The 20,940-nt window shown below is 36.2% G+C and overlaps 1 protein-coding gene across 1 annotated transcript in view; it reads left to right on the top strand.

Moving 5' to 3' along the window:
- Positions 1-2,003: 2,003 nt before the first annotated feature.
- Positions 2,004-20,940, top strand: part of LOC127416233 (atypical kinase COQ8A, mitochondrial) — a 43,058-nt gene continuing 24,121 nt past the window's right edge. Inside the window, exons 1-5 of the mRNA XM_051655468.1 lie at positions 2,004-2,137; positions 6,008-6,184; positions 9,286-9,624; positions 9,880-9,946; positions 16,056-16,130. Of these exons, the coding sequence (XP_051511428.1) occupies positions 6,026-6,184; positions 9,286-9,624; positions 9,880-9,946; positions 16,056-16,130 (640 nt within the window). The 5' untranslated portion in view covers positions 2,004-2,137; positions 6,008-6,025. The remainder of the gene's footprint in view (positions 2,138-6,007; positions 6,185-9,285; positions 9,625-9,879; positions 9,947-16,055; positions 16,131-20,940) is intronic.

Raw genomic sequence — 20,940 nt, 5'->3', positions numbered from 1 at the left:
ACATGACTGGCTGATTAGATAATCGCATGAATATGAAGGTTTACAGGTGTACCTAATAAAGTGCTCAGTGAGTGTAGTTTACATACACGTTCCTTCTTCATCAAATAGCAATGTGAAATGTAAATCAAGTCGATCACTGAAACATCAGCACCACCTTGAGTAAGAAATAGCATGTAGAATGTATATGTGTACACACATATGGAATACTGATAATTCAACATTGTCACACAGAACATCAGTGTGATATAGTAGTCATTTGTGTGAATACAGAACTCATTTGTCTTTTAATAAACAAAGAAATATAAATCATGTGATAGTAAACTTATATACTATTAGTATAAATAAATAAATTCTAGATATGTAATCATAAAACATTATTTATGAAAGTACAAAAAAAGGGACACTATTGCATATCTTTAATTACCTTATACACGTTTGTTAATTAAGCAGTTATATATATATATATATATATATATATAACTGCTTAATTAACAAACGTGTATAGGGTAATATATATATATATATATATATATATATATATATATATATATATATATATATATATATATATATATATGGAATGAGGTATGCATTAAAGGGTTAAACCAACAACAACAACAACAACAACACACACACACACAAAAAAAAACAAAAAAAAAAAAAAAAAAAAAAAAACAATGAAAGTTGATCGCCATCTCATTTAAACCCTGTTGTTGGGAGACTAAGTTTTATAGGCAGACTATAAAACTTTTATGCCACCTAGTGGTACAACAGGGGGAAACATCTGTACACGCTCTTTCCGTGAAATTATTTAGAGATAAATAACGGACAAAATTAGTAAATACATGAATTTTATTGCTTATTAAATTAATCTTGATTTTTTTTTTTATTAATTTAAGGATTTAAATATTTTATTTAATACATTTAACTAGATTTATTTATTCATTTATTTAGTCATGTATTTTTTCTAAAGTGTTTTATTGAAACTTGTGAGTGTCTGTGAGGGTTTTTTTTGTTTTTGTTTATTTATTTATTTATTTATTTATTTATTGCCTTACCTTTTTCACACTCCGGGTTTTGGAACGCGGAAGTAAATGTTTGCAGCGTAAACTTCGACAGCGGTGAATGGGAGTGAATGGGAGATCACAGCAAACATTATTGTCACTTACCCATTTGCTCCAAGACCAAAAGAAAAAAACACTATTACGTTTGAATGACTTTCCAGAAGAGGAAAAAATAGAGAGAGGTGGATTAAGCAAGTTAGATAGAAGAAGATGCCAAATTTACTGTCACTCTCTCAGCAGCTGTAATAGAAACCCCCTCGCAGCTGTGGTAATTCGTTTTTTTACAACTAATTCCAGGGTGATATAACAATAAGCATAATGTTATAAATTTACACTCAATATTTAAAAATGTATAAAAAAAATAAAAAAATAAAAAAATGCGAGATTTACGCTGCTAAATAAGGCGGAAACGCGTAATCACAGTCTGTGCTTCAGTATGTTAATGCATTCATAGAAGATTCCTTCAATGTCTGAAGATTTGTAGATGGCAGAAAAGGATCAAGTATGCACATGATGTTGTTTTGAAATGAAATTGAGGGTAATTTTACTTTTTTTTTCCTAAAAAAATAAATAAAATAAAACAACTGCAGTCATTAACGATTTGATTCCGATCTTGTGATGCAATGCTCATTAATAATTTAGGAAAAAGTCAAAACAATGATCACATCCGACATAAAACAATAAATTGTTAATTGTTCTTAAGTAAACGTTGCTATTGAGGCGTCTCACACACAATTAATTAATAACACATCGTATTCCGTGTAAAAAATTAAAGGTGACCTTTGTAATAAGTATTTTGAACTGAAATATTTGTCCTTGGTCAACTTTCGTTGCGCGATCTTCCAGACGGTAGAACGGAACCAATCAAATCGCAGATAAAGTCTCTTAGATCTGCCCCCACCTAGCGTCGCGTCAACTTAGTGACCAATAGCAGCTGACTGGGGGAGGAGCCAAACAGCTCTGTCAAGCACACGTCGGAGGGTAATAAACAGATCTCAACTCATGGACGCAGCTTCACCGTATCAGTAAGCTGGACAGTGAAGGCAACAGCCACACATTTGCCAATTCTGGAGGTATGTACTCATACTTAAAGGATATACAATCCATATCGGACACTGTTTGTCTTATATATTAATGCATTTAACAATAATCTGGTATGCCAAAGGGGCAGATTGTTGTTAATAGTACTGTGTCCTTCAGCTTGCTAGCAGACGTGCATCACTCACGTGTTGTTGCATGGTACCATGCTTTAATCTGGATTCTAGTTGCATTTAATTGATCGTTTTTTTTTTTGTTGTTGTTTGTTTTTGGTTAGGTTTTTTTTTTTTTTGCTTTTAAATTGTTGACGTGTTACACGTCAGTTGGGCATGTTTTGATTTTGTTGTTGATCTGGAGGTGGGAATATTGTACAGTGCAATTTTAGTAAAATCCTTTAAGCTAACAACTGTAGAATCTCTTTAATCTCTATTCTAGTTTACTGTGTACTTTATTATCCAATGCAAATTATCTTAACGATGTTTACACTTCACGTTTTCTCCATTTCTTAAAGAGACAAGCCTTCCTTTTTTAAATGCACTGGGATTGCATGTGCTATCTCAGAATCAGAATCAGAATGAGCTTTATTGCCAAGTATGCTCAAGGAATTTGTCTTGGGTGACAGAAGCTTCCAGTGCACACAATACAACAACAAGACAGAGATAATAATAGTGAATAAGACTAATATATATATATATACACACACACACACACACACACACACACAATACAAATACAAATCTGTTATATACAGGTGTAAGGGAACGTATGGCAGAAGAGGTAGATATCTTGTACCAGAACTTAAGTCTTGCAAAACGATAAGGGTTAGTAGACTCCAGTAGAGATATGGCGTGCATTACTTTTTGTTTGGAACACACAGTGTGATGGCACCTAGTGCTACAGAACAAGCTCAGAGAAATAAACCACGTTTTAAGTGTATGGAATAAACACAGCTGTTGTAAAGATCACCTCTTCGTAAACCCGCAAGCCTTAAGCCAAATCTTTGTTTATAATCTTTCTTTGCAGAGCAGCTTGGATGCTAAACTTCAGCCTTAACCTTAGACTTCAACTTAAATGACCTGAAACTGAAGAAAACTTTAGTTTCAAGTGGCTTATTTTGATTTTGCATTATTGCGGACTGCTAGCGCAGTTCATTTATTAAAAATACATCAGACAAATTTAAGTCGCTTAAATCTTCATGACATTTAATATGCATTATTCTAATGCATTATGAATATTTATTTTATAATTATCAACAGTGTTTGTGTCAACAATCTTATTGGCATATTATTAACTAGGAACCATGTGTCCATGTTTTTGTTCAGTAAATCACAACTGTCCTCATGCAAACAGAAAAAAATGGGTGTTTCCCCTAAATAACTTTCTGATTGGCTGTAAATGTCATATGTTCCTTGGGTACACTTAGTGATTTCCTGCCACAAGGCCTGGGCAGCAGCATATTTCATGGCCTGTCCCTCCCTCCCTCTCTCTCTCTCTCTCTCTCTCTCTCTCTCTCTCTATATATATATATATATATATATATATATATATATATATAATATACATACATACATACATGCATACTGTATGTGATCGCCTTGCAACGCACAATGGAATTGCAGAGGGTGTCCAAAAATGGCTGACATCTGTTGCTTTTTTCATGGTTATCTGTGTCACACCGCAGTGTCGGATACATTAAGAAATCTGTCCTGTTTCAGGGTGGAGTAAGCCATTTTTTTGACTGCAAAAGAAAACAAGTGGGCGTTGACATTTGAAAGATAAAAAATGGATCGAGATTGGCCACTGCTTTTTATGAAAAACTATGCATAGTGTCAACATGTACAGACCTATTTTCCTTTGCAGACTATTTTATAATACATATGCTTCCTCATTTTTACCTGGAAACGGAAGCCATTTTTCTCTCGCATTTGTTAAGCAACATGTTCCTCTATTAACCAACAGAGTGTTTAGTGTTTGCAATAAGCAATGGCAGCTTGACATAATTAATTTCTCAGTTGCAAATATGCAGATATGTACAGGCATGTGTCCCCTCTATCAGGTGTAATAGTACCTACGCCAGTTATAACGCTGGCATATTTCCAGGCCATACCCAGTTCACTAGATTAGGGTATGAAAAGTGGGTTAACGCATTTGTTTACACCCAGGGCCAATATCAATAATCAGAATTGTAACTAAATGAAAATGTCAGTCACTTGAAATTTTTATTTTATAGGCTAACTGTCAATCTGAAGTTTGTTATTGTCGTTAACATCTTAGAAAGACATTTACATTGATGCATTTGGCAAATGCTTTTATGCAAAATGGTTTAACCCGTTACACCCTGAAGGAAGTTTTGAAAGGTTTACCTTCTAATGAGCAAGCAGAAAATAAATGCTCATAACTTTAAAGGGATAGTTCACCCAAAAATGAAAATGCTCTCATCATTTACTCACCCTCATGCCATACCAGATGTGCATTACTTTCTTTCTTCTGCAGAACACAAATTACTATTTTTAGAAGAATATTTCAGCTCTGTAGGTCCATACAATGCAAGTGATTGGGTGCCAAAATTTTGAAGCTTCAAAAATCACATAAGTCAGAATAAAAGTACTCCAGACGACTCCAGTGGTTAAATCAATGTCTTCAGAAGTGATATGATAGGTGTGGGTGAGAAACCAAAATATTTAATTAACATTCAGTCCATGCATTCCCTGGGAATTAAACCCACCTAGTGCCATGCTCTACCTGTTGGGTATTAAGGGATGGGCAACAGTGTTGCATTGAATTTTGACCTATTTTCACAGATAGGGTGTGTTTGTATCCAGACAAAGAGCTCAAGGTTTTTTAGAGCTCTGTCTTTGTGCATTACAAGGCAAACTCCTACTTTAGGAAAGAGACCAAGTTTAAAACCCTTCTATTTACAGGATAGGCAAGCTCTCATCCAACCCCTCCCTTTGGTTAAACTTGTTTGCATTTTATTTTATCTTTGGCTTTAACACTAGTGCTCCATAGCCTAAAGTTTACTGGTCCAAAACTGTATTTCTACCTTTCTGTGTAAGTAAAGAACTTTTTATAGTGGTGAGTTGGCAGAATGTAAAGTAAGCCATTTATCGTGAAATTGAGGGCTGTACAGTGCCGCTCAGACTGAAGCACATGTTCATAGCTCCTCATATGCTTGTTTTTATTGACTTAGTGTGTGTAGCCACTTAATGATATGGTTAGTCATTGGTTAAAGGTTTTGACACTTGTCTCAGTGTGAAAACGTTTAACCTTTGATAGGGCTGCCAACAGATAACAGCTGTGTTTTGTTGATGGCCTAGTCTCTCCACTGTTGATTTACAGATCTGACTCTGGCTTTCTGGGTCATTATTGATTAACAATATAAACATTTAACAACTTTTTGTTTACATATTACACCCCAACTTTTTGTTTACATATTACACCCCAGATACAAAAAGCATGTCTTATCAACTACCTGCATGTAGATTTGGTCTCTCTGCACTGTCAATTATCTTGGTAGTATACTAGTATACGATCTTTGTTCATAGTACTAGCATGTTTTTTTTTGGACATGTACAATGCTAATGCCCTGGTTTTTGAGACGTGTACTGTGGTAGTACCATGGTATTTATTAGTGAGACCTTGGAATACCTTCTAAATAAATACCAGAGTACATGAATATGATAATCATTCTGTACTACAGTATTAAAGTACCATCACTGTACCATGGTAATGCTGTGGTTTTTGGAACATGTACCAATAGTACCATACTTTGGTATTATTTTTGTATTGATGTTTTTAGACTGCATAAACCAAATCAGTGTAATAGGTTTCCTCTATCAGTGTTAGCTTAAAAACTGTTGAGATTGAAACTATTGTATCTCTCAGCACTTCCTTCCCTCTGGTAGGTGTGAAGAGGAACCATTATGGCAGGCGACATGTTGTTGCTGATGAGGGGTCTAGCTAAGCTGAGCCAGGCTGTGATCGAGACCCAGGCCAACTCTCTGCGGGTCAGTGGAGGGGTGACCAACAGCATGCAAATGACGGCTGAACAGGGCATGAGTATAGCCATGCAGAAGATCCAGGTGGGTCGAGATCGATTCCATATGCATTTACTAAAGTTTAAGCCCCATGACCCCATCGCTTATAGCTTTAAAGCCAGTTAAATTGCTAGTGTTCTCCTAAAAGTTGACAAAATTAACTTTTTTGCATTTAAAATTTACAGTCTTTCTTATCCAGGAAAACAGACCAAAAGTTTTATATATTATTGACCTATCTTGCACTCCATAAATGCTCTCCAGAATGAGAATGTCCCCTCCCTCTAATACCACCTGACCTTGACTAGCAATAGTATGTTGGAAATCATGATTAATTGCTATTTTTATAAAAGGAACTAGCACTTTGATATGTCCAACCCAAACTTCCTTTTTCAATAGGATAATAGTCCGCTTCACTTTGTGCCTAACAACACTCCTTAAGTGTGGTAAAACCCATGACTTCGGCCTTCCAGCCATCAAAATGTACTGGACCATTATTAATCACTGTACACCTCAGTATGATTTTCGTATGGAGTTTTGGTTTTCACGTATACTTTGATTTAAATATAATACACATTACAAAAAAAGTTTTTAAATGACACCTCACAGATGTAGCATTTAAAGTTAAGCCTTTAAATAGTACTTAAACTAAAAGGTCCCAATAACTTTTGTCTCAGATACACTCACAGACCAGAAATTGCATGCTTTTAACACGATGTGCTTTAAAACGTGATTTAAAAAAGACAATCTTTTTGTACCTTTCAGCTTTCGAAAGCTGGGTGTTTTAAGTTAGTTTAGAAGGTAGCAGGCTGTAAATAGGCTAAAATAGGTGAGAATTTTGAGAAAAAAATAATTGCGAGATTTGGCAAAGTTTGTGAGGTTCATGGCATCGTGTCTTAATAAAAGAGTTTTGAAAAAGATACACAAATGCCCTGGCTCGTGACTTAAAGTTTGGAAATTCCTTGAGCACATTTGTGTATATATTCCTCTTTCTTTTTTCAACTCTCAATACAGTTTCAAATATATCTCACCAAGAAAGCCATTTTGACCGTTCAGACTTTAATGACACAGACGCAATCACGAGCGTTCTTCTTGCATGTGCACACATTCGTATGAGTGCTGGAAAGTTGCGATTAACCGCATGATTTTTCATAGTAAATCTCAGATTTCTAAAGTGCTTAAATTTGACTAAATATACTTCTTTTCTTGTCAAATTTCACTTAGTTCCTTCTTAGAAAAGGAAAGAAAACAATATTTAACAATGTTTGAACATTTTCCAAACAAAGTATTCCACAATATAAAGACGGAAATACACTAAAATTGCACCAATTCAAATAACATTGATTCAATTCAAATGAAATTGAAAAACTAGGTCAAGTATTTATTGCAGTGGGCATTAAATCTCTTAAACTCTTATCATCCTCTTTGCTACAGCAATCATGAAGTCGCATTCACATGATTTGTGCCGCTTTGAAATCCACATGAAAAACGCTTGCAGAAAACGTCTTGTTTGCTTTTAGCGCTGGAACTGCGCACGTAAATGATACTTCATCCAAATTTTCCGGTAAGACGGAAGGGCAACACGGCACCGGGGAAACGCTGATGCTTCAGTTCAGGGAGTTTGCAGCTAGGTCCCATCTAGGTTTGTTTTGTATACAAAAAATAAGGTTAAGAGGTCCTTTCTCAATCACTTGATCATTGACACAGAATCGCTGTTGTGAGTGTGATGTGGTGTTTTCAGAACTCGCACGGAGCCGAAACTAATGTAAAATCAATAAATGCGTTAATTGCATTTAAGAAAAATGTACACTACCGTTCAAAAGTTTAGGGTCACTTGCTCATTCTTTTTTTTTTTTTTCACATTTTAGAATAATAGTAATGTCATCACAACTATGGAATAATAGAAATGGAAATATGGGAATATGTTGTGACTAAAAAAAATCCAAAATAAATCAAAACTGTTTTATATTTTAGTATCTTCAAAGTGGCCACACTTTGCCTTTAATTTGCAGACATGTACTCTTGACATTTTCTCAACCAACTTCTTGAGGTATCACACTGGGATGCTTTTTAAACAGTACTGAAGGAGTTCCCATCTATATGCTGGGCACTTAGTGGCTGCTTTTCTTAATTATTCGGTCCAAAAAAACTAAATTTTAGTTTTGTAATTAAATAAATTAATATGGTGGCACAATTATATTTTTGTCTACAAAACTAATTTCAAACATTTAAGCATACGCCTTCAGATCAAAATGTTTTTAAGATCATAAGAAACATTTCAGGGAAGTGACCCCAAACTTTTGAACGGTGGTGTGCGCGTTTTGAATTAATCACATGCATTAATGTGTTAATTTTAACAGCTCCCCTCTCTCTCTCTCACTCTTTCACTGTGTGTGTGTGTGTGTGTGTGTGTGTGTGTGTATATATATATATAGATATAGATATATATATATATATATATATAGATATAGATATATAGATAGATAGATAGATAGATAGATATATTTTATACTGTATATACTAATATTAGAATTGTACAGTATTTATATTTACTGTTGATGCTGAAGTACAAGATGTAAAAACATTTGGGCTTTACTGAAAATATTCAGCACCCATGATTTTCGACCCTTTGCCTGATATTGGTGTTGGGTTGCAGCTCTTTTCTTCATGAGTCTTTTATCTCCACAAAACATGATCCAAGATAGAGTAACTGTAACAATACGATTATGCTAATTAAATTTACTTGGATATTGGGTTACCACATGAATTAAACCCAAGTATTTTCCAAAGCATAGAAGCACAGTGTGTGCTGCCAAGCTACTTGCACTATCAAAGCCTCTGGAACTGACTGTGCATTTCAAAGTAGTTTGAAAGTTCCTTTCAGGCATTAGAAATGTGTACTTTATTTGTTATGTTCCTTATTTATGTTGTTTGTACTGTCAAAGAGCACTTACTTACAGAAAGTACTGTAGATTTTTCCATTTAATGAAGAAAATATGAGTGGTTCTTGCCTGTAAAAAAACACCACCACGATGCTAGGGTGTCCTGGGTGGTTGCAAGGTGGTTTAAATCCTCAACCCCAAGTGTAAGCAATAGTAATAGTGATGCTAGTTTCACTAAATGATGTTCATATACTCATTTGTTTTTAGGAGTTCACAGGCGGCCAGCAGAGCATCTCTGATTTCAGCACAGACATGGATTCCAAGAATGATTTCACAGCTTCAAAAGAGAACTTAGAAAGTGTGGGACATGTAGGTTTGGACAGTGATTCAGTTTTCAGGGACTCTAGCACAGGTGCAGCAAAGACACACAGCCAGGCTCCAGGGAAGTCCAAGCTGTTTGAAGGCTACAGGGACCCTACTAGCCAGTTTACTGGACAAATACGCTTGTATCACCAGGATCACTCTTCTGTGGGAGGCATCACAGCTGAGGACATTGAGAAAGCCAGGGAGGCAAAGCGAAATGGCTCCAAACCACATAAACAAATGGTACATGATACAGCTTTTCAAATCTCTCATCACCTATACTACTAGCCATTTATACTGCCTATATACAGTATGTCATGCATTACTTAAGATATTAATATGTTTGTTCACCTAAAGTTGGTAAACATGTTCTGATAGCAGATATAGACACCAAGGGCAAATAATACCTTCATCATGGACTTTGTTAAACAATCAAATAAATATTGCAGCATTTCCATGCCTTAATTTTTTGTCCCTTAACATTCTCTCCTGCTTCAGCTCAGTGAAAGAGCGAGAGAGCGGAAGGTACCGGTCACGCGATTGGGGAGACTAGCAAATTTTGGAGGTAAGGTTATTAACACACACTGTAGTACCAGTTAAAAGTTTGGAATCACTGTGAAACACTGTGCTATCTGTGTTCTGATCTAAGGCCTGTTCATGAGACCCCGTGTCTCTCTCCTCATGCAACATGCCAGATTGAGGGCTCAAGGTTAATCTGCACTTTGACCAGTAATAGCGTAGACTGCGGCTGCAGCTGATTTGGATTATGGGAGAGAGCTTAACCGGTCTAGCAGTGTGCATCACCTGTTTCCCAAAGAGGGCTTCCCAATCAGCTCTAGCTATCTGTAACTCTACCCGCTTTTGTTCACTAAATGACAGAGTATCAGTTATTTCTCAAAGGGCTATTCTGCTATACAAAGACAAAACGCAGCAACTACCCGTATGCCAGTTGTTTTTATCACTGCTTAGTTTTAGTGTGGATTTTGTCAATACTGCATTTTTTTGTTTTCACAATTTCACAATTGCATTTTATTTATTTTTTCCGTAAGCATAGTTAAAGGGATAGTTCACCCCAAATGAACAATTCTGCCATACTCTCCGTCATGTTCCAAATCTGTATGGGTCCATACATTTCGCATCAACCCAAAAAGAGGTCCCTGGCTCCCTGTGTTTTTTTGCTATGCATTAATATTCACAGAATAATCCATTATTTTGAAGAGGGGGTCCAAATGACAATTTTCGCCTTTGGAGTCAAACCAAAGGTCAGATATATCATTATTGTATTTTTGCACAGAGATCACAGATTTGCACAGATTTCTAAAATCAGTTGACTTCAGCACCCCTTATTGCATTATATGCCAATGGTGTGAGTCCAAAAATTGGAAAACATTGTTATTTTTATTTTTTTGGTGCTTAACATTGGAGTGCATATAATTCCAGAAGTATTAAAAATATCTTAATATCCTTTGATTCTGGTTCATTTAGGTATCTTCAAGTTTAAGGCTCTTTATGGTTGATTTCCAAAGATATGGGGGCTTTCAATGCGGCTCCATGTGTAAATTGCTAAATTTGACCCATTTTCAATGGTGGAAAACCAAATGTGGGTCACACATAGTACGAAGCTAGTTTTCTTGTCCAACTAAACAAAGGTCTGAAGTGAAGTCCAAATAATGTTGAAAGTAGAAATGTACTGTACTGTTATTTATTTACTTAAAATAATGATGTCAAGATATCAGGGTGAGGAAATGACGATAATGATGATAATAATAATGTTACCTATGTTAATGTTCATTTTTGGGTGAACTAAACCTAAAACACATCATAGTCTCAAAGACCTGATTTCTGTCACTCAATTTCAACATACTGTATTTGTAGTTACTGCATTTTTCCTTTGCACAAAGAATTGCTGATTACAGATATAATGAATTAATGGCTGGATACGCCAAAGGTTTTGGAGAAAAAAGTGCTGTCACATGGGAAAATCCCATTATAATGGTTATAGTAGTTCTCCGTGACTGCAATATGCACAGGTTGACTGCATGCTAGTTTTCCACTGACGCGTACTGATTGATATGTTAAAGGATATGTCTAATATTCTCAGCTGCCGGTTTTTGTGTGCAAACAGTGTGCTGGACGATTTGTTGCCATGTTGCTGTTATCAGATTGAACACTTATCCATGAAGATTACGAGAAAACATCTATGGACACCTGTTTACTGTAAGCCAGTATACATTTTCGGTGTCCTGTACACCTGACAGGGTACTTGGATTTGGCTTTCTCTGAGCATCTAAAGCATCATGGGATTGTGTGAATTTATGTGACGGGTTTGTTGACAGCTCTTCGTGTCCTTTATGGAAGCTCAATGCTACCAAGTCTGTTCAGACTAACTTGTGCTCTATTTGTCGGAGTATTTGGAAGAGTTTGCTGCTGTTATATTTGCATGTTAAAGCTGAAGTGTGTAATTTTTTTCAAGATTAAAATACTTTTTTCTATCCCAGCTTAATTTGTCTGCAGAGTCAACTTTAAGTCATTTGTAGGTTGATTTCCCCTGAAAAGTGTAAATACTATGGCTCTGTGGTGCTACCAGAACATTCCTCTGTGGCTCAACCAATGGCGTTGACTATCTGTGTGCTTATTGATTTTCATATGGCATATGGTGGTGTTCAGGAAACCTGTTTGAAAATTTCCGTTCGGAGATGCCAGTGGCGTAGAAATTGCACATTTCGGCTTTAATATTACATCGTGTCTAATAATTATAATAATAATAATTATTATTATTATTATTGAATATTAATTATGTAATAATGTAGATAAATTATCTCTGATTAAATTATTATTAATGAATGACTTAATATAATACATGTATTGTTTATTAAATATTAAATGGAATGCAAATATTATACCATTTAAAGTACAGCATATTTAATATTAAATATTTTGCACTGTTACTCCTACCGTGATCAAAACACTGAGGAAGCATAAGGATATGTATCTGAATATATTAACATGAATTAAATATTCTAAATGAATAATTGACAAAATATTAAATTAAATGTAAATGCAATTACATATAATGTATTCAGTATTAAATATAAAATTTGACATTGTTATTCTTAACAAGATCAAAACACTGAGCAAGCATACTATTTGTCTGAATATATTAACTAATTATTTAATTGTATACATTTATTAAATACAGATATTATCAAATTAAAATTACATTTAAGTATTTAATATTATATATAGCATTTTACATTGCTACTCTACCAAGATCAAAACATTATGGGGAAGCATGATTTTTGTCTTAATATTATGATAATTTTGTTATTGTTAAAGTTAAATTGGTTTTAATTGATATGTGTGTGAATTTTGTCCTCACCTTGACCTTACTCCTGGATAGTGCTATCCAGGTCAAATTCTCTGGCTCCCTTCCTCTGCCCCTCGCTGGATAGCTAAAGATTTTGATTAATTGCCTCCGAGAATAGTAGCCTTCACTCTGGCAGGCTTTCATGTGGTTGCATTCTTCAATCTCAATTTTTGGGACCGTACATAGCTCTTAAATCAGTGCCTTAACAACAGTTTTAAAATGGCCTGTTTGTTTTCTTTGCCTTAAATTCTTTGTTTATTTTCAGAAGCATATCTCTGTATTTTCGTAACATGAGACGGAGGCCGGTAGTGTCAGTGTCCTTGGTCGCACTATCAGGCAATCTGAGAATGATCTAAAAACTGTGTGCTGTTCAGCGAAGGAACGGCCCTTGGCTAAATATCCTCTTGTGACAAGATGTGAGAATGTTACTTGCTAATATTTAGGAATTTGAAATATGCAGCAATAAAAATTGCCAAGGCAAGCATCACTATTACTGTTGCTTGTACTTGGGGTTAAAGGTGTGTTTAAATGCCTAACCCTAAGTACTCAACTTTGTCATCATGTATGTTTGTGCCACGGACTTGAATGATACTTGAAATCATGTGGTTTGTTAAGGAGAGGTGTGTTATTACTATTCTTAGCTTTTTGACTTATGATTTTCACCTAGTGGATGATTAAAAATGTGAAAAACAAAAACAAAAAAATCCCATAGATTTACATTAAGGGCCACACCTTGGACCAGAGTACCATTGAAACTGGGCTCTTTTCACTTTTGTTGTTATCATATTCTGTTATGTACTGTGGTGGTACCATGGTAAAGTGATTATATCAGATGGTACTGTACCATGGTACATCAAAGAGTGGTACCACCATGGTGCATGTCCAAAAAAAACATGTTATTACCATTATACCACGTCTAAAAACCATGGTACTTTTTGTTAGTTGTGAATTATTTTTATTTTTTTTAGACTGTACTTGGTTTTCTGCTGTTGTTATTAGATTTATGCTGTGTTAAATACACACCTATAATAATATATCTCTACAAAATGGAAGAGAAATGTTATTGAGAAATGTTAATTCATTTAAAAGGAAATCCAGTACAATGGTTCAGGTGTTGTGGGGTTTGAGAGCCCTGGTTGGCCCCTTGTGTTTTCCTCAATCCTCTTTCCTTAATCTCCTGCAGGCATAAAAAGACACACAAACATGAGCCTTTTTAAACATTAACCATGACTAACCTAGAACTTCCCCAGCAGGCTTGAATTTAGTGGGACAAAGCCAGTGTCAAACCTACACATTTTTCTGTAAAGGGATAGTTCTCCCAAAATGAGAAATTCAGTCATTGTTTATTCAGTCATGTTGTTCCAAATCATAATGACTTACTTCAGTGGAACACAAAAGGAGGTGTACCTCATAAATGTAACATTCATTCATTCATTCATTCATTCATTCATTCAACATTGACTTTCATTGTATATATTTTTTTTCATACAATAAAGTGAATGGTGACTGAGGCTGTCCGTCCTTAACATTCCTTTAAACATATCCATTTGTATTCAGCAGAAGAAATAAAATCATATGGCTTTGGAATAGGGTTGCAACTAACAATAATTTTGATATTCGATTAATCTAACAATTATTAGAACGATTATTCGACTATTTGGAGATTATTGCAACAATTAATCATTAGCTCTTAACCGATTATTCAGCTTGTGTCCCGACTTTATGTATTAAAAGGTTGTATTAAACGTTCTGTTGTTACTAACAATAAAGAGGACATAATCATCTTTTAAAAATACCTCTAAATGACATTCACTGAATTAAAGGGAAAATGTTTTAAGTTTATTTCAGAAAAGAAATTCACTGCAAAAGAAATCCTATTGTTTTAAGTGTTTTTGTCTTGTTTTCAATTTAAAATTGTCTAAAAATCCTTAAAACAAGATACATTTACTTGAGAAGCAACATATAAGATATTTAGACTTGAAGAGACAAATATGAGTGTATTTTGTATATAAGTGTTCTTTTTCACTTGGTTATACTTCTGTGAGTGCAGTAAAGACAAAATATACTTATATTCAAGATCTATTCTCTAAAAGCAAGTCTAAATATCTTATATGCTGCTTCTCAGGTGAATGCATCTTTTTTTTTAAAGAATTTTTAGATATTTTAAAATATTTGTATTTTTAATATTATATTCAACATTCTCAGATAACAATTTTTTGTTCTGCAGGATAGCTGCTAAAGAAAATGTACGTTGTTTTAAAGGTATTTTAGATATTTATATTGGAAAACAAGCCAAAACAAAAACAAATCAAACATTTATTTTGTTGCAGTGTATAATGGCGTGAAGACTACCTCTCTCACCTTTTTGTTCACTTCAATCCATCTTTAACTCGCAAAAAAACAAACTCTCTCTTATTAATAAAGCTGCTTATTGCCAATTTACTTCACGATAAGAAATGCACAGTGACACATATAGTATGATTCAATAAGTTGCAAGCCATCATGTTATAATCTAGCTGCATTAAGTGTGCACGCTCGAGGGACGAGTGTCCCCGCGACAGTGTGCACCTCAGCCGGGTGCAGTTTCAATCTCTTCCCCCTTAGATCGGGACATATAATTCCCTCAGACTTTGTGATCTACATCACCCGAAGCTGTGAAAATATAGAGTGCATCTGGACTGTGAGATGTATAGGTGCGAGCTGCAGTGCTGCTCTCGCGCATCATCATTAGAGTTTAATGTGATCTCATGTTACATTAAATGACATCAAACGACAACCATTTTTGTCAACCATTTTTTATTGTCAACAACGTTGACATCATTTCAGCCCTACTTTGGAACAAATGAGGGTGAGCAAATGATGAGAGATCCCTTTAAGGTATGCTAAGATTTCTGGAAATGAAAACAGTAAAGCAAAAACATGTCTCTGCCATTTCTTGCCTGTAGCGACAGTTTAAACTCAGGGTTACACTCATTGCCTGATTTACAACCGACTTGAAAGCCATCCTAAATTTCTCAGTGGGAGTGTTACATAATCACAAAATTACATAACTGTTGAAGATTGCACCAAAACTTGTTATTGATTCTTGGCTGTACCACAGCAAATGTGCTGACCACAGTGTTTTGGAAATGCTAATTTTGGTGTTTCCTTTTTGACAAGTTCACATTATACTACAGTACATGAGTGCAGTTGTGGGTATTGTTCAAAAACCAATGCACAAGACAAATGTAATACAGCTCTCCAGGGTGGAAGTGCTTATTTTAACATGAGTGTAAACTGTTGCTGAGTAATGTCCTGTCTCTTGCAGGGCTTGCTGTGGGTTTGGGTATTGGAGCATTGGCAGAGGTGGCAAAGAAAAGCCTCAGATCAGAGGAGAAGAATGGTAAGATAATTATATTATTTAGTTAACATTTATATGCTCCAAAATGAGTGGTTTTGGTGCCAATTCATCTATCACTTAGTAATATGGCTTATACTAATACAATATTTGGCCCAGTGTGTATTCCATGTGTTTGGCTGACAAGTCACACAAATGGATTTAAAAACTTTGCAGTTCATTTTATTATTATTATTTTTTTAACAATTGATATGTTTGTATGATACACACTGTTTTGTGGAAGCTACTTTAAACTAGCTTTGCACGCTACAAGCTACTCAAAGTACTACAATCAAGCTGCTCTTTAAAAAAAAAAAAAGTTAGCTACATTACAAGATACAAACAAAAATTAGCTTACTACATTGAAGAAAATATTTTTAAAAATATAACATTCAGATGATGGCCTATTATTACATTTAAGGAATAGTTCACCCAAAAATGAAAATTCTCTCACCATTTACTCACCCTCATGCCATCCCAGATGTGTATGACTTACTTTCTTCTGCAGAACACAAATTAAGATTTTTTGATAAATATTTCAGCTCTGTAGGTCCATACAATGCAAATGAATGGTGAACAAAACTTTGAAGCTCCAAAATTTAAACATTAAAGGCAGCATAAAAATAATCCATATGACTCCAATTGATTTTGGGTGTGAACAGACCAAATGTAACTCCTTTTTCACTGTACATCTTGTCATTGCATTCTCTAGGCACAATCATGATTTCAAGCTGGATTACACTTCCTAGCGCTTGACGCATATGCTAGATGGCGCTAGGAAGTGTAATCAAGCTTAAAATCATGATCGCCAAGGAGGCTGCTGATGTCAAGATTTATAGTGAAAAGAATTTATATTTTGGTGTGTTTCTCCCCAAAAAAACATTTGGATTGCTTTGGAAGACATGGATTAAACCACTGGAGTCGTATGGATTACTTTTATGCTGCCTTTATGTGCTTTTTGGAGCGTCAAAATGTTTGTCACCGTTCACTTTCATTGTATAGACTTACAGAGCTGAGGTATTCTTCTAAAAATCTTTGTGTTCTGCAGAAAAAGTAAGTCATGGGATGGCATGAGTGTGAGTAAATGATGAGAGAATTAAAATTTTTGTGTGAACTATCCCTTTAAGGTGATATTAAACAATTAGGGTGACAACATTAAATTGAACATATATATATTTATACTTAACTAATAAAACTAGAAAACAACCTGTTTTATACAATTGATGTGAAATATAGTAATAAACAGCAGCAATTAACTTAATATTTTGCTTAAAGAAGAAAGTGATTCTGGCAAAGTCCCTTTAAGGCTGCACAGAGGCTTAAGTGAATAAGTGAATGATTTATGTAGGAGCCAGGTTTTAAATTCAAACCTGGCTCCTACATCTCCAGCCCCTTATAGCAACTGCGTGTAGCATGCTGTAACAAATGAGTATCCATGACAAGGGATCTCTTTGGACTCAAAAATAATAATAATAAAGAAAATGTGTGAAATGCAAATGAATGCATGTGCACATAGAAGTGCCTTATTTGGCCTTTGGCTGCTGGCCTTCTACCAAGAGGCATATCTTGCTGATGGGCCTTTATAGCTGGTTTGTCTTGGTCTGGAGTCGTACACTACAGACCAGACCTTTGCTATCACATGATCCTCGTGGTGCTGTATCATCAGCTACCACAACAATTTCTCCTGGACAGAAATTACGCCAGACACGAGACCATTTTTGTCATTCCTGCATGATTGGAAGAAACTCTCGTATTCAGTGTGTCCAAAAAAGGTCAGCGATGTATTGTATTTGTCGCCATCGTCTTCTGGCATACAGGTCCTGTTTTCCAAATAATCCTTGTGGTAATAAGGGTTGGACCTTGAGTTGGAGTAAGTGATTGGGGGTTAGTGGCTCAAGGTCGTTGGGATCATCTGAAACTGTTGTTAAGGGACGACATTTTATAATGGATTCAACCTCACACATCACTGTAGCAAGACCCTCGTCATCCAAAGGTTGCTGGTTTGTAACAGACAAGAAAATCCTTTTGACCATTTCGGATCAGTCGTTCCCAAACACCTCCATGATGGGCATCAGTAAGGGGATTGAATATCCACTGCACTCCCTTTTGAAGGAGACTGCCTTTTATTTGTTCCACTTTCCAAGACATTATAGCTTCCTTCAACTCCTTTTCAGTAATATTAATTCCATTGTCTGACCTTAGCTCTCTCACTTGGCCTCTTCTAGAAATGAAATGCCTAAATGCATTTATATAGGAGTCTGTATCCAGAGAGTGTGCCACCTCTAGATGTACTTCCCTACAGGAGAGAGAGGTGAAAATCACACCATACCACTTTACCATGCCTCGCCCTCTCTTAACATCAATCGGTCCAAAATAATCAACTCTGACATGTGTAAAAGGAGGAAGGTCGGGGGTCAAACGATCAATAGGGAGGTCAGCCATCTTTTGTTCACCTGCATGTGCATGATGCCGCCTGCAGGGAACACAGTCATTAATAACTTTCCTTGCCAAGGAATTTGCACAAGGGATCCAGAACCTTTTCTGTAGAGTAGACAACATGTGGTTTCTTCCACTGTGCCCAACTTGCTGGTGGATATGCCGAAGCACAAGCTTGGAAACGTGATGTTCTTTAGGCAAAATAGCAGGATGTTTCTGTTCCTCTGGCAGTGCCATCTTGCTGAGGTGACCACCAACTCTTAAGATATCATGGTTAAGCACTGGATCCAGCCTAAAAATGTAGCTCTTCCTGCTGACATTCTTTCCACTGCATACAGTGCATCCGGAAAGTATTCACAGCGCTTCACTTTTTCCACATTTTGTTATGTTACAGCCTTATTCCAAAATGGATTAAATTAATTACTTTCCTCAAAATTCTACAAACAATACCCCATAATGACAGCGTGAAAGAAGTTTGTTTGAAATCTTTGCAAATTTATTAAAAATAAAAAACAGAAAAAAAAAAAATCACGTACATATGTATTCACAGCCTTTGCTCAATACTTTGTTGAAGCACCTTTGGCACCAATTACAGCCTCAAGTCTTTTTGAGTATGATGCTACAAGCTTGGCACACATATTTTTGGGCAGTTTCTCCCATTCTTCTTTGCAGGACCTCTCAAGCACCATCAGGTTGGATGGGGAGCGTCAGTGCACAGCCATTTTCAGATCTCTCCAGAGATGTTCAATCGGGTTCAAGTCTGGGCTCTGGCTGGGCCACTCAAGGACATGCAGAGTTGTCCCGTAGCCACTCCTTTGTTATCTTGGCTGTGTGCTTAGGGTCGTTGTCCTGTTGGAAGATGAACCATCACCCCAGTCTGAGGTCCAGAGCCCTCTGGAGCAGGTTTTCATCAAGGATGTCTCTGTACATTGCTGCATTCATCTTTCCCTCGATCCTGACTAGTCTCCCAGTTCCTGCCACTGAAAAACATCCCCACAGCATGATGCTGCCACCACCATGCTTCACTGTAGGGATGGTATTGGCCAGGTGATGAGCAGTGCCTGGTTTCCTCCAGACATGACGCTTGCTATTGAGGCCAAAGAGTTCAATCTTTGTTTCTCATGGTCTGAGAGTCCTTCAGGTGCCTTTTGGCAAACTCCAGGTGGGCTGTCATGTGCCTTTTACTGAGGAGTGGCTTCCGTCTGGCCACTCTACCATACAGGCCTGATTGGTGGAGTGCTGCAGAGATGGTTTTTCTTCTGGAAGGTTCTCCTCTCTCCACAGAGAAATGCTGGAGCTCTGTCAGAGTGACCATCGGGTTCTTGGTCACCTCCCTGACTAAGGCCCTTCTCCCCCGATCGCTCGGTTTGGCCAGGCGGCCAGCTCTAGGAAGAGTCCTGGTGGTTCCAAACTTCTTCCATTTACGGATGATGGAGGCCACTGTGCTCATTGGGACCTTCAATGCTGCAGAAATTTTTCTGTACCCTTCCCCAGGTCTGTGCCTCGATACAATCCTGTCTCGGAGGTCTACAGACAATTCCTTGGACTTCATGGCTTGGTTTGTGCTCTGACATGCACTGTTAACTGTGGGACCTTATATAGATAGGTGTGTGCCTTTCCAAATCATGTCCAATCAACTGAATTTACCACAGGTGGACTCCAATCAAGTTGTAGAAATATCTCAAGGATAATCAGTGGAAACAGGATGCACCTGAGCTCAATTTTGAGTGTCATGGCAAAGGATGTGAATACTTATGTACATGTGATTTATTTTTTTTATTTATTTTTTCGTTTTTTATTTGTAATAAATTTGCAAAGATTTCAAACAAACTTCTTTCACGTTGTCATTATGGGGTATTGTTTGTAGAATTTTGAGGAAAATAATGAATTTAATCCATTTTGGAATAAGGCTGTAACATAACAAAATGTGGAAAAAGTGAAGTGCTGTGAATACTTTTCGGATGCACTGTAAGCTTACCATGTCCTGTGGGAATCCTTGGTGTTGGCAAAACTTAACAATGGCTACTTCTGCATCATCAATGTCCTGGACTGATAGTGACATAGAGCCATGTGTCATCCGAAGCTTTAGCCTTGTTGACACAGTTAACATTTTCAAATTAACTCTTTCCTTACAGCTCAGCATTTTCATAGCTTTCTTCCTTTCTTGGACGAGTTTTAGGAGTAAGTTCTTAAACTTAAGCATCCATGCTACAGCATTCTTGAGTTTTTCCCAGCTTGAAAAATAAACTGGTGGCATCACAGTTGCTTGTAACAGTGATGTTGACTGTAATCTTTTCTCTTCTTAATTCAGTGTCATTTGGAGGGATTGGAAGTTTGGATGGAGGATCATACAAAAGTTGTGGTAAATCACTTAAAACGT

The sequence above is a fragment of the Myxocyprinus asiaticus genome, chromosome 25 (assembly GCF_019703515.2).
Source record: "Myxocyprinus asiaticus isolate MX2 ecotype Aquarium Trade chromosome 25, UBuf_Myxa_2, whole genome shotgun sequence".
Taxonomy (NCBI): domain Eukaryota; kingdom Metazoa; phylum Chordata; class Actinopteri; order Cypriniformes; family Catostomidae; genus Myxocyprinus; species Myxocyprinus asiaticus.
Note: the sequence above shows the minus strand (reverse complement) of the source record. Positions and strands in the feature narration are given on the sequence as shown.